Below are 17,027 nucleotides of genomic sequence, written 5' to 3' on the forward strand. Positions count from 1 at the left end.
GACTAACAGTTGGACATGCTCTGTGCTGGCTGACCACCAGATTAAATTGGCTAAAATCCACTGCACTGCTTTGTTAATGTCAGGTTGGATATTGTGTTCCGGATACTCAAACATAATCAGCCACCCAGACAGAGTGGAACTGTGAGCCAGCTTAGTTCTCATTCAACAGCACCACAGTTCACCTAGAAAGTACAGTCTGTTTGTGTGGCAGTCAGTAGTGAAACTTAAGTAGCATGTCCTACTGCGAAAACATGACAGCAGTAGATGGTGGGAGTCTATTTGGCACTTTTATGCAGGGAACCACTGGAATCTGGGTCTCATAGGCAGAATATTATGGGCAGTATTCCAATATTTCAGAATTTGAGAGGTTGCCACAAAGAGGAGGAGGTCAACTTATTCTCCAAAGCACCAGAAAGCAGGACAAGAAACAATGGATAGAAACTAATCAAAGAGAGAAGCAACCTGGAATTAGGGAGAAACTTCCTAACAATGAGAACAATTAACCAGTGGAAAAACTTGCCATCAGAAGTTCTGGGTGCTTCATCACTGGAAGTTTTTAAGAAGAGGCTGAGCTGTCACTTGTCTGAAATGGTATAGGGTCTCCTGCTTGAGCAGAGGGGTTAGACTAGAAGACCTCGAAGGTCCCTTCCAGCTCTATTCTGATTGATATACATCAAATAAACATTAACTTTTCATTATTCCCTTTTTGACACCTAGCTCTTAAATTGCATCATGGACATGGTAGAAAAAACAAGGCGATCTCTCACTGTGCTACGGCGATGTCAAGAAGCTGACCGGGAAGAACTTAATTACTGGATACGGCGGTACAGCGATGCAGAGGATTTAAAAAAAGGCAACGGTAGCAATCATTCTAGGCAGCAGAGTCCAGTGAACCCGGATCCCATCCCTTTAGGTATGGTGTCTTTAAACAATTCAGAAACAACTTTGAACACTTTTATATTGATGTGTTTATGAACCTGCATCTGTCTTCTTTTTTAATTTCGGTCATTTTTTTTAATTACAGTTTTGTGGCTATCTAAAACAGTTGCCTTTATTTAAAATCACACATTAAAAAGAAGGTGGAGGATTATCGAAATACGATATTTAGCTCTATGCATTCACTTGGATTAGGCTGTAGCAGGGGTGGGTTCTAAATTTTTTTACTACCGGTTCTGTGGGCTTGGCTTATTTTGTGGACGTGGCTTGATGGTCATGTGACAATTCTTTAGGATTTAGCAGAGGTACTGATCTACCAGGCTTTTAACTGCTTGCAGAGCTGTACCGATCTACCCATTTATTTTTTGCAGGCACTGGTCTACCCATTTATTTTTGCAGGCAATGATCTCATGTATTTTTGCAGGCACCGGTCTACTCATTTGTTTTCTTTTACCACTGATCAGCTGTAGGGCGGCCCTTTGAAGCCCTGCGGAAAGAGTTTAAACAGTTTTTTTTTCCCTTTAGCCATCAGCTGGGACTCAGGAGGCAGCAATAGATTGGGGGTGGGGCCAAATAAAAGGTAAGAATAACACGGGGGTGGGGAGGGCAGAACCAATTCGGTGACATCATATTGTCACCGCTACCGGCTCGGGAGAACCGGGCCAAACCGGGAGGAAGCCACCACTGGGCTGTAGGGATTCTGTTTATTGGGGTAGAAAACGAAAAGGGCTAGCAAATCATTATAAATTGATACACGAAGGAACTGTTCTGATCCAACATTGGTATCTCTTGAAAATACAGAATATTAAAACCCTTTCAAGCACGTGCCTTTCATTCGCAGCTTCTCTTTTAAACACGGTCTGATAATAATGAATTAGAATTAGATTGTCTTACAAATTATAGAATTTAATAAAAGGAGAATAATAACATGGTAGTGTGTTGTTAGTTCCTAAGGAAAATAGTCAACAATTGATGAGTTGCCTGTAAGGCAAGATAAGAACTACATCAACATAGGTGCTGTCCCACACTTACAGCATGTTTTTTAAAAATATTGTATCACAAAGAACAAACACTGCATTTTTCTGTATGTTGTAAATGTCACAAATCCCCTTTGTCATTTTTAATGAGCTAAACCACCCAGTAAAAATTACCAGCTTGTCATCTCCAGTAGCTATGGATGGAGGAAAAGAGGGCCATCTGTTATGCCTTTGTGTCTCCCCCTCCCCCCTTTATGATTTATATCAGTACCCATTCTGTAGATCAGTTTCAATTATAGCTATAATCTATCCTTTCTCGCAAGTTTATAATAATGGCTTTAATCCAGAATTCTCTGCAACCTTTGCACCAGGTGAAATAGCAAGCACACATATGCTAGTCGCTACTCCGGCTTATGACCTTTCTAATAATAAGAAATGGTGTGAGATAAGGTACCGTAGCAGATGCATGCCGAATTGTGGGCATCTACAGTTAAAAGTAATTTATTAGTGTTGAGATATACCATATCTCTGCTTGAGACCTTGGAGAATTGTGGTTGAAAGAAATAGCATTAGCACAGACTCGCAGGGTCACAAAAAAACCCTGCTTTATTGATTTATTAGTTTTCTATCCTGTTGTAGCGATAAGAATCAATAATTGTAGTGTTATTTGCATTATTTTTTCTTACATTTAAATTTATATACGCTGAACCACTTTCTTGAAATTTCTATACACTATTTATAGTTGCATGTTTTATTTACTTATTTATTTATATCTGGCCTTTATTTTTTTTAAAAAAATACTCAAGGCAGTGAACATACTGAATACCTATTATTATTACCCACAACAACAACAACGCTGTGTGATGGGTTGGGCTGGGAGGAAATGCCTGGCCAAAAGTCACCCATCTGGCTTTCATGTCTAAAGTAGGACTAGAACTCAGTTTCCTGGTTTCTAGACCAACAAGTTAAACACTACACCAAACTGGCTTATACTCTTAGTGTAAACTATTTGTAATAAATAAATATTTAAATATTTGTTTGGAAGATGAGTAAAATTGCTTTACTCCTGAATAATCCATATATACCGTATTTTTCGGAGTATAAGATGCACCTTTTTCCCCCCAAAAAGAGGGTGAAAATCTGGGTGCATCTTATATTCCAAATGTCGCCCCGCCCAGCTTTTCAAACGGACGTTTCAGAGGCTGAAAAAAGCATCAGAAACAAAGCTTCAAAAAAGAAGCCCCCAAACAAAATTTCAGAAAAGAAGCCCCCAAAAACAGCTTCAGAAAAGAAGCCCCCAAACAGCTTCAGAGGCTTTTTTCTGAAGCTCTGTTTCGGAGGCTTTCAGAGTCAGGAAAAAGGTTTTTTCTGAAACGGAGTTTCAGAAGTTTCAGAGGCAGAAAAAAAAGCAAAAAAAATGCAAGGCACAGAGCTCACAACCAAGAAACCTGTTGCTAAAATTCACCTCTGGGAACAGCTGATTGGGGGTATTCCGGGAGGCCATCCACCCACCAATCAGCTTTTTTCTTATTTTCCTTCCCCAAAACTAAGGTGCGTCTTATACTCCAGTGCGTTTTATACTCCAGTGCATCTTATACTCCGAAAAATACGGTGTGTGTGTGTGTGTGTGTATGTATATATATATATATATATATATATATATATATATATATATATATATATATATATATATATATAGAGAGAGAGAGAGAGAGAGAGAGAGAGAGAGAGAGAAATATCAGACAAGCTTCATATTATTTATCCACTTGATAGAATGATAGATTGTTTTCCCTACTCTATGAATTTCTGTTGAAGAAGCCAATTTACTTGCTCAATGACACTTGAGTTACCTTTTGTGATTAAGAAAAGAACGAGATACTTTTTGTGATTAAGGTAGTTCTTCATTTATATTATTTTCTAGACCTGTGAACAAATGCTAGATTGGTGTATTTTAGGCCTAATTTCATTAAAGACTACATAAGAATGAAAACACAACACATGTAGGAAGGAGGTAGATTTCCAGGAGGAAGGGGGTGCATTTCAGAGGTATAAGACACAACTCAGTCTAGATATCATGTGGGAGGGAAAAGGGTGAACCCAATAATTCACAGAGTATATTGTAGATGCAGATAGTAGAGTTCTCGGTCTGCCAGGATTTTGTCTATATGTGAAACAGTAAAGAACTCAGCTGGGAAGTAAACACCAAGAGTCTTTGTTGGTTTGGGGCCTGACGTGCAGTTTGTTGAGGTGGCTTGCTTCTATGTCAGATCTATCTCAATTTCATTTGTTGAAATTTTTCACAAAGCAAGCCTCATCAGTGTCCGAATGTGATCTTTAGATAAGAGAGAGACAGTGCAGTTCCTTAGCTAACCTTACCCCAAATCCAGGGGTGGGATTGAAAAATTTCAGCAACCAGTTTGCTGCCGGTTGCTGGGTGGGTGTGGCCATGGGGCATGGCCTACTTGGCCTCCTGCACCACAGGGGGGGGCAATTTTGCCCTCCCCAGGCTCCAGAGGCTTTCCTGGACCCTCCAGGAGGGCAAAAATGGCCTCCCCGGGCACTGGAGGCCGGGAATGGACCCGTTTCTGGACTTCTGGTACCTCCAGTAGGCCTGTTTTTCACCCTCCCCAGGCTTCGGAGGCTTTCCTGGAGCCTCCAGGAAGGAGAAAATGGCCTCCCCCGGGCACTGGAGGCCCTCCGGAGGCCAGAAACAGACCCGTTTCTGGACTTCCGGTAGGCCCGTTTTTTGCCCTCCCAGAGCCTCCATGCGCGCCCTGCATTTACCTGGCATCCAAAATTGGTCTCATGGAAACTCCTGGGATGGCCAGGGTGGGGTGGGCGGGGTCAGCCAGTCCCTGGAACAACCAGTTCATCGAACCAAATTAAAATTAACATCCGGTTCTCCCGAACCAGTCCGAACCGGCTGAATCCCACTCCTGCCCAAATCCCAAAGGTGCTTTTTCAAGAGGCAACTGGACTTCCTGGGTTTTTCTTTGAAGACGTTTCGCTGCTTATCCAAAAAGCTTCTTCAGCTTCTTGGATGAGAAGTGAAACATCTTCAAAGAAAAATTAGAAAGTCCAGTTACCTCTTCAAAAAGCACCTTTGGGAAAACCATGACCTGGATGACTGAGAATCTCTATAGACACTTACCCCAAATGCCATTTTGTATGTTGCAAGACTGCTGAGTATTCTTGTCTCTTACTTTACAAGGTGAGATAGACCAAGTACAAAATTTAAATGAGAAATCAAGTTCTAGCTGCATTTTTTACTATTATTCAAAGAATTCCCCCATTACTTCCATCCTACCCCAATGTAATAATTTCCTAATAATAGTTATGCAAATATGAATAGAGCTGTACTTTTTCTGTGAAAAAGCTCAAGGAATTGGGATAAATATAATGAGTTAGAGATTTTTTTTATCAAACCGTTAGTTTGTTTTAGCTGTCAACCTGCATTTTCTTTTTTCATGCTTACATTGGTGATTTCTGTTGCATCGAATTCTCATATGATTTGCTAAATTCCAAAGTGCTTCTTACTAACAGGATTATAGACTTTCCTGTTCTTGAGGTTGATTAAGCTGCTTTATATTATTTTGACAATAGGACATGTCATCTTAATTTGTAAGGATCTTGTGAACTGAGTAAAATAATTGGTTAATGGTATTCATTGCATACGGTATGCCAAATCCATTGCAGTTTGGGACATATTTCATTTTGCTGTTATGTTTTTCTGTTTTCTTACAGCTGTGAACAAATATATATTGGTCTAGTAGTTAGAAAAAAAATCAGTGAGTTCTTGTGATTAATCTATTGTCACTTGAAAAGTAAAACATTAATATCCAAGTGATGCTTTTACTGGTTTTTTTTTTTTTTTTTTTGGATAAAAGCTACATCTCAGGTATAGAAGGATTTGTCAATGTTGTTTCAAAGCCACTTCCTATTTTCAGGAAATAGAATAGAAGCAAATTTTACACCAGTCAATCAATGTTGATATTGGACAAATTTCTAAAACAGAACATTAATTAGCTAGCTCACATCTAGAAAAAGATAATTGATTGTAAGATACAAGCTCTGTTTATAAGAATTAGTCAACTGTATCTCTTTTGATAGAATCAGTGTTGATTATAAACAAGCATTTGACAGAATCTCTGTGAAGTTATTTTGGGCAGAGTGGTAAAATGTAGATTATCTGATATTATTTGATTTATGAATCTGGTTAAATAATTATTTTTAAGAAATGTTTTGAATGTATGCTACATTTTTTTTTTTGTACAATCATTGTTTCTAGTTCTATGAATTAAGTGAATAAGATTATAAAAAGAGAGTGGTCATGCAGTTGGGAGGACCCATTAACACCCTACAAGACAAGAGACAAGATTCAAACATGTTTGACAGGCTACAATGCTAGACTTGAAAACAAGGAAATATCCAACATGGATAAATGTCATGTACCAATATGACAATATTTGACTTCTTCAGAAGCTCTATCCCAGCAGTTTCATATACATGTTAATACATTAGACGTACTTCTCTAAAATATTACGTTGACTTCCAGATCATAGAACAAACATCATCACTGACCAGAGAGACTAACTCTCTGCAAGGAATAATGTGGCACAGATGCCACATATCTTCTAACAGTTTAATTTGCTGCAACCAAATTATATATTCTCTGCATCAAGAATTGCTAAAAGAAGTTTCAAAAAAACTGAGAAAGAATACATTATTTCTCCCAAGTACCAAAGAATAAAGACCATCCACCAGAGATGCTAAATTATTTTAATCTTATACTGTAAGATAGCAAAAGTGTGATTAAAATGGTACGACCTAATTTGCACAAGCTAAACTAATGTGTGATTTGGATTGTACACTTCTCTGAAACCAGCTATTCAGTTCCACTTCAAAAATTATGGGCAAGAATATGGTAGGGAATGTTGTGTACAAAACAATAAATTAGAGAAAGATGCATAGAAATAACAAATTGAAATAAATATAAATTCCTCTTATTAGGTTCTCTTTAGCTAGCCTATTTGACAGATCAATGTGGGACAAAAAATGGAGGAAATGATACTATGTATGATACTATGGGTTCTTGGAGGAAAAGTGTGTGTAACATGGAAATAAATAACCTCAGAATAGTAAAAATGTGATGGAATGAAGTGATGATTGAGGACTTTGAAATTTGGGGAAAATGATACAGACTGATGATAACATCTCTGTTGACATGAGTGGTGGGTTGCTCCCGGTTCTGTCTGGTTCTTCCGAACCAGTAGTAAAGTGTCGGGAGGTTCCATCCACCTGCCCAGAGGTCATAAGGTATGATCTGCGCATCCGCAGAAGCTTCTGCGCATCCGCAGAAGCACCCACACGCGTTCCCGTTGCGAACCAGTAGTAAAGGTAAGTAGAACCCACCCCTGGTGGACATAACACATATAAAATGGATCTGGGATTGTTCCAGGTGAAGCTCTCTTATCCCAGGCAAAACACTTTTTTTTTTAGGAATTGTATATTCTTAAATATACAAGGAGGGACATTCTTCTTCTAAAATAAAATATTTCGGACAGCAAGCAATATATAATACTCTTCACTTTGCAAAACATCAACAAGATTCTCAAAGAAATAAGTCTGGACCATTTTCCTCCTCTATTTTCAAATCTTATAACTCTTTCCTTGGATGAGTGATATGGTATAAAATAATTAGAAACTTTGTTTACTTTCTGTTCTAAAATTATGGAGAGATTTGTCTCTGAAAACACAAAGTTATCTGGGCTAGCTTCATCATATCCACTTCTAAAATTATTTTTAAAATGTGGAAGTGTGTTTCTTATTTTCAGCATATATTATACCATACTTTCCTTTCCAGAAAAGAAAATTAAAAGCCATGTGGAAGTCCTTCCTAGATCTTGATTTAATCTTTCTAACAGTGTCTTGGCTTCGTTATCTATATGAATTATGGGTTGGAATATGAGCTTGATTGATCTTTGTGCCTGGAAATTGAACCAATTAGCTGGCAATCCTGTGAATGATATCACTGAATTCCATTTAGCTTTGACTGTTACATACCTAAACAAATCAATACAGCATCTTGTTCCAGTTTTTATATCGTACCAAAAGGCCACTCTGTAATAAAAATCATAGTTGCACTCAATGGCTTCTGCTCTTTTCTGCCTAACAGAAAATATTTATTCTAGTGTTCCATAATTCCTAGTATGTTACCTTTCTTGTAGCATTTAAAGGTTACATTACTCAGCATAGTTTCATGGATTTCAAAATCTAGTTATGGATTTTAATATTTTATAATAGCAAACAGTTAGCATTAAAATGTTTTGTTTTGTTTTGTTTTTGTTTTGTTTTTCATAGTTTGTGTTACTTTCTTTACCCTGAACTGTACTTGGTTTCATTTTTTCATACAGGTTAAGTGTCCTGGATCATTTAAAAAACATTTTTCAGCCCAGGACTCTAAATAGCACTTTATTGATATTTCCAGTGTCTCCAGCTTCCTTTGGCCTGTAGACTTTGGAAACAAAGATGCTTGCTTCAAGGAAAAGAGAGCTTAGAAGCAGTAATTTCAGATACAGATTGTCCTCGATTTAGGACCCAGTTGGGACCAGAATTTCTGTTGTTAAACAGGATGTTTGTTAAGTGAATCATATCCAATGTTATGATCTTTAAGCTAATTACTGCAGATTGTTAGGCAAATCTGGCTTCCCCCATTTACTTTGCTTTCCGGAAGTCACAAATGATCACATGACCCCAGGACGCCTCAAACATCATAAATACAAATTAGTTGCTAAGAACCCACATTTTTATCACATGACTGTGGGGATTCTACGACAGTCATAAGTATTGGGGGTTGTTTGTAAGTCATGTTTTTCAGTGTAATTTTCAGTTGTAATTTTGAACAGTCACTAAACAAGTGGTTGTAAGTCAAGCACTACTCTTATGTTGTATATTTTCGTGTTGCACAGATTTGCCAAGGTTTCAGTGAGTATTGCTAACAGATAAGATATACAAGCCCCTAAGTGCAGTTAGGAATCATCCGGATATAGCACTTTGAGTGGATTCTCTTGACTGATCTTTAACCAATCCTCCCTTCCCCCCACTCCCGTAAAGGCCAATAGCAGCCACCAGCATCAAACTGACTGAGGAGTATATGTGTATAATATCAGAGTTACAATCAGCCCCTCTACTTTGTCATCAACATCTCAAACTGAATATGAAATCTAGTATATGTCCTACTGAATGATTCAGGCCAAATTACAAGAGAGGTCGTTGATCATCATGGTCAAAATGAAATCCTTAACCATTGCTAACTTGGCAATATTAGTATGGCCCTGTTTTGTGTAGGAATTAATTTAATTATTTCTGCCAACTGCCTTTCAGCTGTAGTTTTAATCATCACTTAGGAAATAGGTGCAAGTGTTGAACACGGTTGCTGAATATTCAGCAAGACAAGAGAGGCAAAGGTCATTTTATTAAGTATATACTGATTAACAATATAGAAAAACTTAGAACAACAGAGTTGGATGTCTTCTAAATTCAATCCTTGCTCAAGCAGGAATTCCAACACCATTTCACACCATTTCTTCTTAAAAGCCTCCAGGGGCACTCACAAATTCTAGAGTATGGGTGTCAAACTCAATCGCGTCAGGTGACATATTGTGACATTTTTGCCTTTGCAAAGCTGGGGTGGGCGTGGCCTGCAAGTGATGCATCTGGCCCGCGGTCCGCCAGTTTTACAGGCCTGTTCTACAGGCAAGTTGTTTCACTGATTAATTGTTCTGTCAGGAAATTTCTCCTTACTTCTAGGTTGGTTCTCTCCTTGATTAGCTTCCATCCATTGCTTCTTGTCCTGCCTTCAAGTGCTTTAGAGAATAGGTTGACCTCCTCTTCTTTGGGGCAGCTCCTTAGATATTGTAACACTGCTATCATGTCACCCCTAGTCCTTCTTGTCATTAAACTAGACATACTAAACTCGTGCATCCTTTTGTCATATGTTTTAGCCTCCAGTCCCCTAGAGGGCTTTATAAAGCCCTTATGGTAGGGTTTATTCAGGATTAAGTGTATGAAGTCTTGTTTCAAATAACTGTAGATAAAAGGTGTGCAGACTATGCACATTGGGATTATTATTCCACTCAATTTCCACAAATCAGAGGAAGGGAGCCCAACCGTAAGGGTATGTATATATAGTGCGGTACACACCTCTCCAAAATATATCCCTTAAAACAGTGCATATTATTAATGGTGATTATGATGATAATGATTACCGTGATGTGGCACTCTTTGTGATCAATCTGAAAAGAATGATGGATATTGTTAACCTTGAACATATACAAGAAAAGTATTCCTTTCTGCTGAAGAACAGGTTTGCCTAAAGAAGACACTGGTAACTACAAAAACAGAGAGAGAAAGATTCTAAAGATGCAAGTTATAGAAAAGATTACTGAAGGATTGAAAAAGATAAGAAATAAAATATAAATATCTCCCTTTAACTGAATAGAACATAGCATTAAATGCATGTTTGATAGAATCCAGATGGAGCTACAGTTTCAAGCTACAAGCATAGACTGAAAAAGGCTGCAAAAAATAATGTATCTCCCAAGAATAACCAGGATATATTCAGGACATGAGCTTTTACCACAAGAACATGTCAGTCCTGATTACATCTCGCTTGTCCTTTAACCTTTATGCCTGAGGGCTGCCAACCACAAGGGATAAAAGAAATTAAGTCTTCAACAAATTTCCAAATCTAAATCAAAATAGTCCAAAAGCAGCCAAGAAAGCACCCATAAGCAAAACGGCAAGGAGCAAACATTATAATTTTTATAAGGGCAAAAGATAAAGAACATTGAACAAAAGAGGTGAGCTAAAGTATTTCAGTTAAGGAGTCAAGCACAATTTAAAATCCAGAGTTGGATCATAAAATCCAATTCCCTGTTCGGTGCAGGAATCTATTACTCCACATTAGATAGACAAGATTATATAGGTACTGTCTCAAAAGGAGATGCCAAAACTGAGTCCGGAAAACAAATTCAGCTCATCAGAAAGTAGATCATAACTGAGATCTCTAAATCCATAAACTTTTCAATAAATGTAACAGGCAAATTGGAATTCCTTACCAGTTACTATTTAAAATTTTGTTTTCTGCTCATGCTTCAGTCCTCACTCTTTTCAATATCCCTGATCATCTCATTCTAGGAAACCATACTTTAGTAAGGCCAGCAACGTTTGGTAACTCATCCCAATTGTAATCCCAGCTCCAATACTTGCAATGAAAATAGAGTTCTCCACTTTAAGGGATGTCAAAAGAACCACTTTAAGGGTCATTCCCTTATCAGCAAGCTACTAATGGCAAAACCACCACCACAAGGAGCAAAAGTTAGGTTGAGAGCTAGAATTTCTCAGACTAGACTTGTCAGTTATATAAACAATTCACTCAGTTTTAAGATCAAAAAAACAGGCCAGAGCAACTGGGAAAAGCAGGAAAAAGAAGTTTCCTGTAGAGAAATACAGAGGTGACCTGGGAAAAAATATGCAAAAAGGGTTACAAAAACATGCTTAACATTGGGAAGCAAAACATGAGGAGGAAACTCAAATTGGCTCTACCCTAACATCCTGGAATATAAGAGGGAAGGGAGAGAAATTGCAATCAGGCATTCAAGATTCTATTAATAATAAACTAGAGTTCCATTGAAACTTGTTGAATCAGTTTCCTGGTCTGATCCACCTTGAAGGATTGTCAAATTATATACAATGGGTAAAATAAAGAATCACCTCTTTACTCTAACAAAAAGCAATCAACCATTTTAAGCGTTTACATCTTCTATGCAAGAAAGATTCTTATCTACTATACTGTGTGTCTGAGGAGCTTCAGTGAATTTGAACCTAGGGACTTAGTCAAGCTGTATCAAGAGTAGCATCTGAGAATTACCAGATGCAGATATTCCACCTGGACAAATCTTCAGTGCTCCTGGTTCTGCAAATACCAAGGGCAGTTGTTTGCAGTTGGTCTTTTCCTAAAGAACAATAAACCTTTCAATGTATGACTCTGAAAGTTGGACCATAAGAAAGGCTGAGCACCAAAGAATTGAGGCCATTGAACTATGGTGCTGGAGAAGACTCCTGCAAGTTCCTTGGACTGCAAAGCGATCAAACCAGTCAGTCCTAAAGGGGATCAACCCTGACTGCTCTTTAGAAGGCCAGATTCTGAAGATGAAACTCAAATACTTTGGCCACCTAATGAGAAGGAAGGACTCACTGGAGAAGAGCCTAATGCTGGGAAAGATTGAGGGCAAAAGAAGAAGGGGACGACAGAGAATGAGGTGGCTGGATGGAGTCACAGAAGCAGTAGGTATGAGCTTAAATGATCTCCGGGGGATGGTAGAAGACAGGAAAGCTTAGAGGAACGTTGTCCATGGGGTCACGATGAGTCGGACACAACTTCACAACTAACAACAACAACCCACAGATTGGATGGTGCAGCCTTCATATACAGAAAGGCTAGGCATGTTTTCTGTGGTTCTGATCCTACAAACAGCCCTGGCAGGGACAGTTGTTACATTGGCAGCAAGTCTTCTCCTAAGATTCACCAGTCACAAAGCAAATTCCTTTTATACTAGCCAACAATAAATTATTTCTTTAGTAGAGAACAACTGTTGAGGCAATCCCACAAATGTTCAGCTTGTTTGTCACAATCGTAAACTAAAGGATTGCCATTATAATTAGCTTTCCCTCATTTTCTAGAATGAGAACTCTAGATAGATAGATAGATAGATAGATAGATAGATAGATAGATAGATAGATAGATAGATAGATAGATAGATAGATATAGAGATATAGAGATATAGATATAGATATAGATATAGATATAGATATAGATATAGATATAGATATAGATATAGATATAGATATAGATATAGATATATATGGTATTCAGCTTCTGACCAGTTCTGGAGAAATAGCAGAAATTTTGAGTAGTTCGGAGAACCAGTAAATACCACCTTTGACTGGCCCCGCCCCCATCTATTCTCTGCCTCCCGAGTTCCAGCTGATTGGGAGGAAATGGGGATTTTGCAGTAACCTTCCTGTGGAGTGGGGTGGGAATGGAGATTTTACAGTATCCTTCCCCTGCCACACCCACCAAGTCACGCCCACAGAACCGGTAGTAGGAGTTATTTCAAATGTTTCATAAGGAATTTTGGAATAAAAGCATGATTGCTCTCTTCATTTTTAATCAGGGTTATTCTTTTAATCCCTTGACTGAATTATGAAAAGCATCTTTTTTAAAAAAAAAATCTATTTAACCAGTATTTAAATTATACTGTTTTATTTCTCTTATTTTCCCCCTGGTTCTTATAGACTCACATCGGGAATTCCTTCACAGGCCTGCTTCTGGATATGTGCCAGAGGAGATCTGGAAGAAAGCTGGTAAGAATTGTTTAAAAACATGAGCATAACACTTTGGCAGCTGTGTGTATTTGTTAATATGCTTTGATATAAGGAATTTTAAAAAGAAAAAAATAAAGGCATTGCTAATAAACCAGTTTCAATTCCTAATGCTTAGCTGGAATGGATCAGAACACAAAATAATTTTAATTACATCAGCATCTATGTCAGAAGATAAAGGGGTATTAATATAACACTAGAAGAAGAAAGATAACTAAATTATATTACCTATCCTTCTGGACAAGTCTAAATCTAATGATTTTTATACATCATTATTCCAATGGTTGGCAGGCAATAACTGCTAATAAAGCCATTGTGTTGTATGATGAGATCTACATTGGTTTTTTTTTTCACTTATAGACTTTGTGAGAAGCCTGAGCTATAAATAAATATGTGTATTTGCTTGACTACAATTGAATCTATTGGCTAAATCCAAAGGAAATCTAGCCTGGTAAATTGTGTGTCTTAATGATGCTGATAAAGTTGAGAAATTAAATTTGGGGGATGAATTTTTTTAAAGTCCATGATTTGGATCAGACAAATACTCTCATCTTTTTACCAGTTATTGTTGATCACCCACATCCCAAAACATTTTCCATATTACTCTTCCCATTATTTACTATCATACAAGTATGAATATAGCAATGAGTAGGAAGAGGGATCCCCCCACCCTTATTTTTCTATCTCTTTCTACAAAGATGAGGAATGGGTTTCGGGATTGGGAGTTACAAAACCAAAAAGAGTTCCCCATTTTTTTCTTTCTTATGATTTCTTCTTGTTACTTGAACTACTGACAGTATCTCCCCCTTGTACTAAACAAAGGCAAGGATTGGGAAATTGGTGGAACAACAGAACAGAACAGAACAGAACAGAACAGAACAGAACAGAATAGAACAGAATAGAACAGAATAGAACAGAATAACAGAGTTGAAAGGGACCTTGGAGGTCTTCTAGTCCAACCCCCTGCCTAGGCAGGAAACCCTACACCACTTCAGACAAATGATTATCCAACATCTTCTTAAAAACTTCCAGTGTTGCAGCATTCACAACTTCTGGAGGCAAGTTGTTCCACTGATTAATTGTTCTAATTGCAAGGAAGAGATTTCTCATTTTCTTACTGCTGAATGGATCAAGACAGGAAATTGTTTCTGAGTTTTTGTGAATAAAAATAATTCATTTTTTGGTCGGGCCAAAGAAACTTTAGAATATCTCCCCATTTCTAATTTTGTGTTGGATACTTCCTGTGCTCTTTCTACATGCTAGCACAAAAATTGCCACAAATGTCCCTTTTATTAAACTATTACCCTATTTTAAAGATGCATTTAGCATGTTCAGCTGAAGTTTGGGTTCAGAACCACAATAAGCAGACCCGAGGTTTATATGTCGGTTGATTTCTAATAAATATTAATTGATATTAATTATTATTGCTTTGGTAATGTTTTGCAGTACTGTATGCTTATAAAACTCTAGGCTCCAAGGGTAAGCACTAATATTTGTAATTTTTCAGGTTACACAAAATATTATAAAATAGAAATGTGGTTGGTAATTACACATAAAAGAGCCTGTAATCAAGTTCATTTCTTCTTTTTAAAAACGTTTGTAAAGACAATAATATGATTTTCATTTGTGGGTTTGTCTTCATGTATTTCTTTTTCAAGGGATCTGAAAATGTTTGCAGTTGGTAATAAATATTCAAACATCTTGCAAATGTCCTACCAATTCTCTTTGCTGATCTTTGTATGCCGGTGGGACTAGAATAGGAATGCATAATTTAAATATAAATTGCCTTATTTGCATATACAATTAGTCAAGCTGCAGCTTTGATCGTAAGCAAAAATTATTGTCCTGTTGCCACTTACACAGAATAGTAATTCACCTTGAATATTCAAAATAGATGAATCTTGACTTGCATAGCCTCCAAATATTTACGGGAGGGTAAAGTGAAGACATATTTTAAGTTTCATAAACTTAGCATTTTTCCTCTCTAGGCACAATATCAATATTTATCATAACATGTTTTAAAAGAGGGTGAGATATTAATAACCATGTGTTCCAGACACAGAAGGTGCCACATGTAATGCATGATAACTATTTGGAATTATCAGACGGATCAATACTTTTCATTCAAGCTAATAGAGAATTATAGTTACAAAAACGTATTCCAATTTTTTGTATAATTTTTCCACACATTCCTATAGATTAGGTTATTTCAGTGAATAAACAACAGTGGAAAAAACCATTTTTAGAGTGAAAAGATAGAGAAAGGAAAGGCATCTGCCCCTTATACTTCACAGAGAAAGGTTCTACATCTGGCAATTTCCATACTCTGAACAATATGAACAGCTTGATTAATTAAATATATTGTATTGCCTTCAGATACAGTAACGTAGCAGAACTTCTACATGCTACTACAGAAAATGTGCGAACGTTTTGGTTTATTAAGCTGATAAATATTTATCCAAATTGGTCACTGAAATGTCTTACATTTCCAGCTATCTAGAAGAAGTGATAGTTCTATTGCCAGGAGAGAGGGGGGAGGGGGAGAGGGAGGGGGAGGGAAAGAGATCACATTTATCACATATAAAATCAGACTTCTTTTGACACGAAGACAAGTTTTAAATGCAGTTGATGATGAGATGGAAGTTTTGATATTCTTCAGCCAAAAGTTTAAGCATACCCAATGCAGGTCCAAGGTTCTCAGTCTACTCTATGCAGTTAATAAGAGCACAGTTATTTGCTTATCTTCATACAAGTAAGTCTCATTGAGACTTAATCTCTAATAAGAATTCTTAAGGTTGTAGCTTTAAATTCAGATAAATTTAAGAATAGGATGGCATCAGATAAGGAGAACTAAATTTATAATACTGGAAAATAATGTACATCTCACTATAACAACTGAGCTTTTGTAACTCAAATATTTTTATTTTACAGTTAAACATTTTTATTAGAAATCTTATGTTTTTAATTAAACAGAACATTTAATTAAGGTGCTTCTTAAGTGGGTGAAACAATTAAGTGCAAATACTTGAATGAAACATGTCATAATTAGTTTTAATAGAGTGTTAATTGGTACTACATTTGCCAAGTTAATAATTAGTGCTTATTAAATTTTCAATTAATCATTGTCATTTTGCTTTGAATAAAGATGAAAATTAGATACACTAAATCAGAGGGAGGATAGTTTCCTTGTTAATTAGAGTAGTTAGTGTTATTTTTTTAAATCACTTGTTTTAGTTGTCAATTGAATACATGAAATCTTCCATTTCTCTTGCATCAAACAAAACCCAGTCAGCTCATTGACGACAAATCATGTTATACACTGTAAAAAAGAATATTGCATTATGGTAATTTTTGCTAGCTAATGTAAATGGAAGACATGATAACTCTCTTTGCATTGTTCTAAAACACTGCTTTCTAGAAAGATATTTGAAAAAAAGCCATGAACACCATTGAGTTCAACCACCACCAAAGTCCCATAAAAACTGTTTTAACTGTGAAATCTGGACTTGTGCCAATTTTGTTCTTTTTTTTCTACCAAGCCTCTGCAATACAAGTACTGTATTTGAAATCAGGTTAGAGGAAATTTCTAAAAAAAACCTGTTACTGTATTTACCCAAATTTCTGTGACGTTTTTGTACCATTTCTGTGTTATTTTGTCCTCTGGGGTTT

General features: G+C 36.9%; 1 protein-coding gene across 4 annotated transcripts in view; it reads left to right on the top strand.

The window, feature by feature from the left end:
* RUNX1T1 (RUNX1 partner transcriptional co-repressor 1) overlaps positions 1-17,027 on the top strand; it is a 149,754-nt gene that overhangs the window by 119,169 nt on the left and 13,558 nt on the right. For all 4 annotated transcript variants that reach the window (XM_070940456.1, XM_070940455.1, XM_070940458.1 and 1 more), the window contains 2 exons: positions 718-913; positions 13,272-13,340. In XM_070940456.1, the coding sequence (XP_070796557.1) occupies positions 718-913; positions 13,272-13,340 (265 nt within the window). The remainder of the gene's footprint in view (positions 1-717; positions 914-13,271; positions 13,341-17,027) is intronic.

The sequence above is a fragment of the Pituophis catenifer genome, unplaced genomic scaffold, assembly GCF_029215685.1.
Source record: "Pituophis catenifer annectens isolate HBS135680 unplaced genomic scaffold, rPitCat1.0.hap2 SCAF_3, whole genome shotgun sequence".
NCBI classification, from domain to species: Eukaryota; Metazoa; Chordata; class Lepidosauria; order Squamata; family Colubridae; genus Pituophis; species Pituophis catenifer.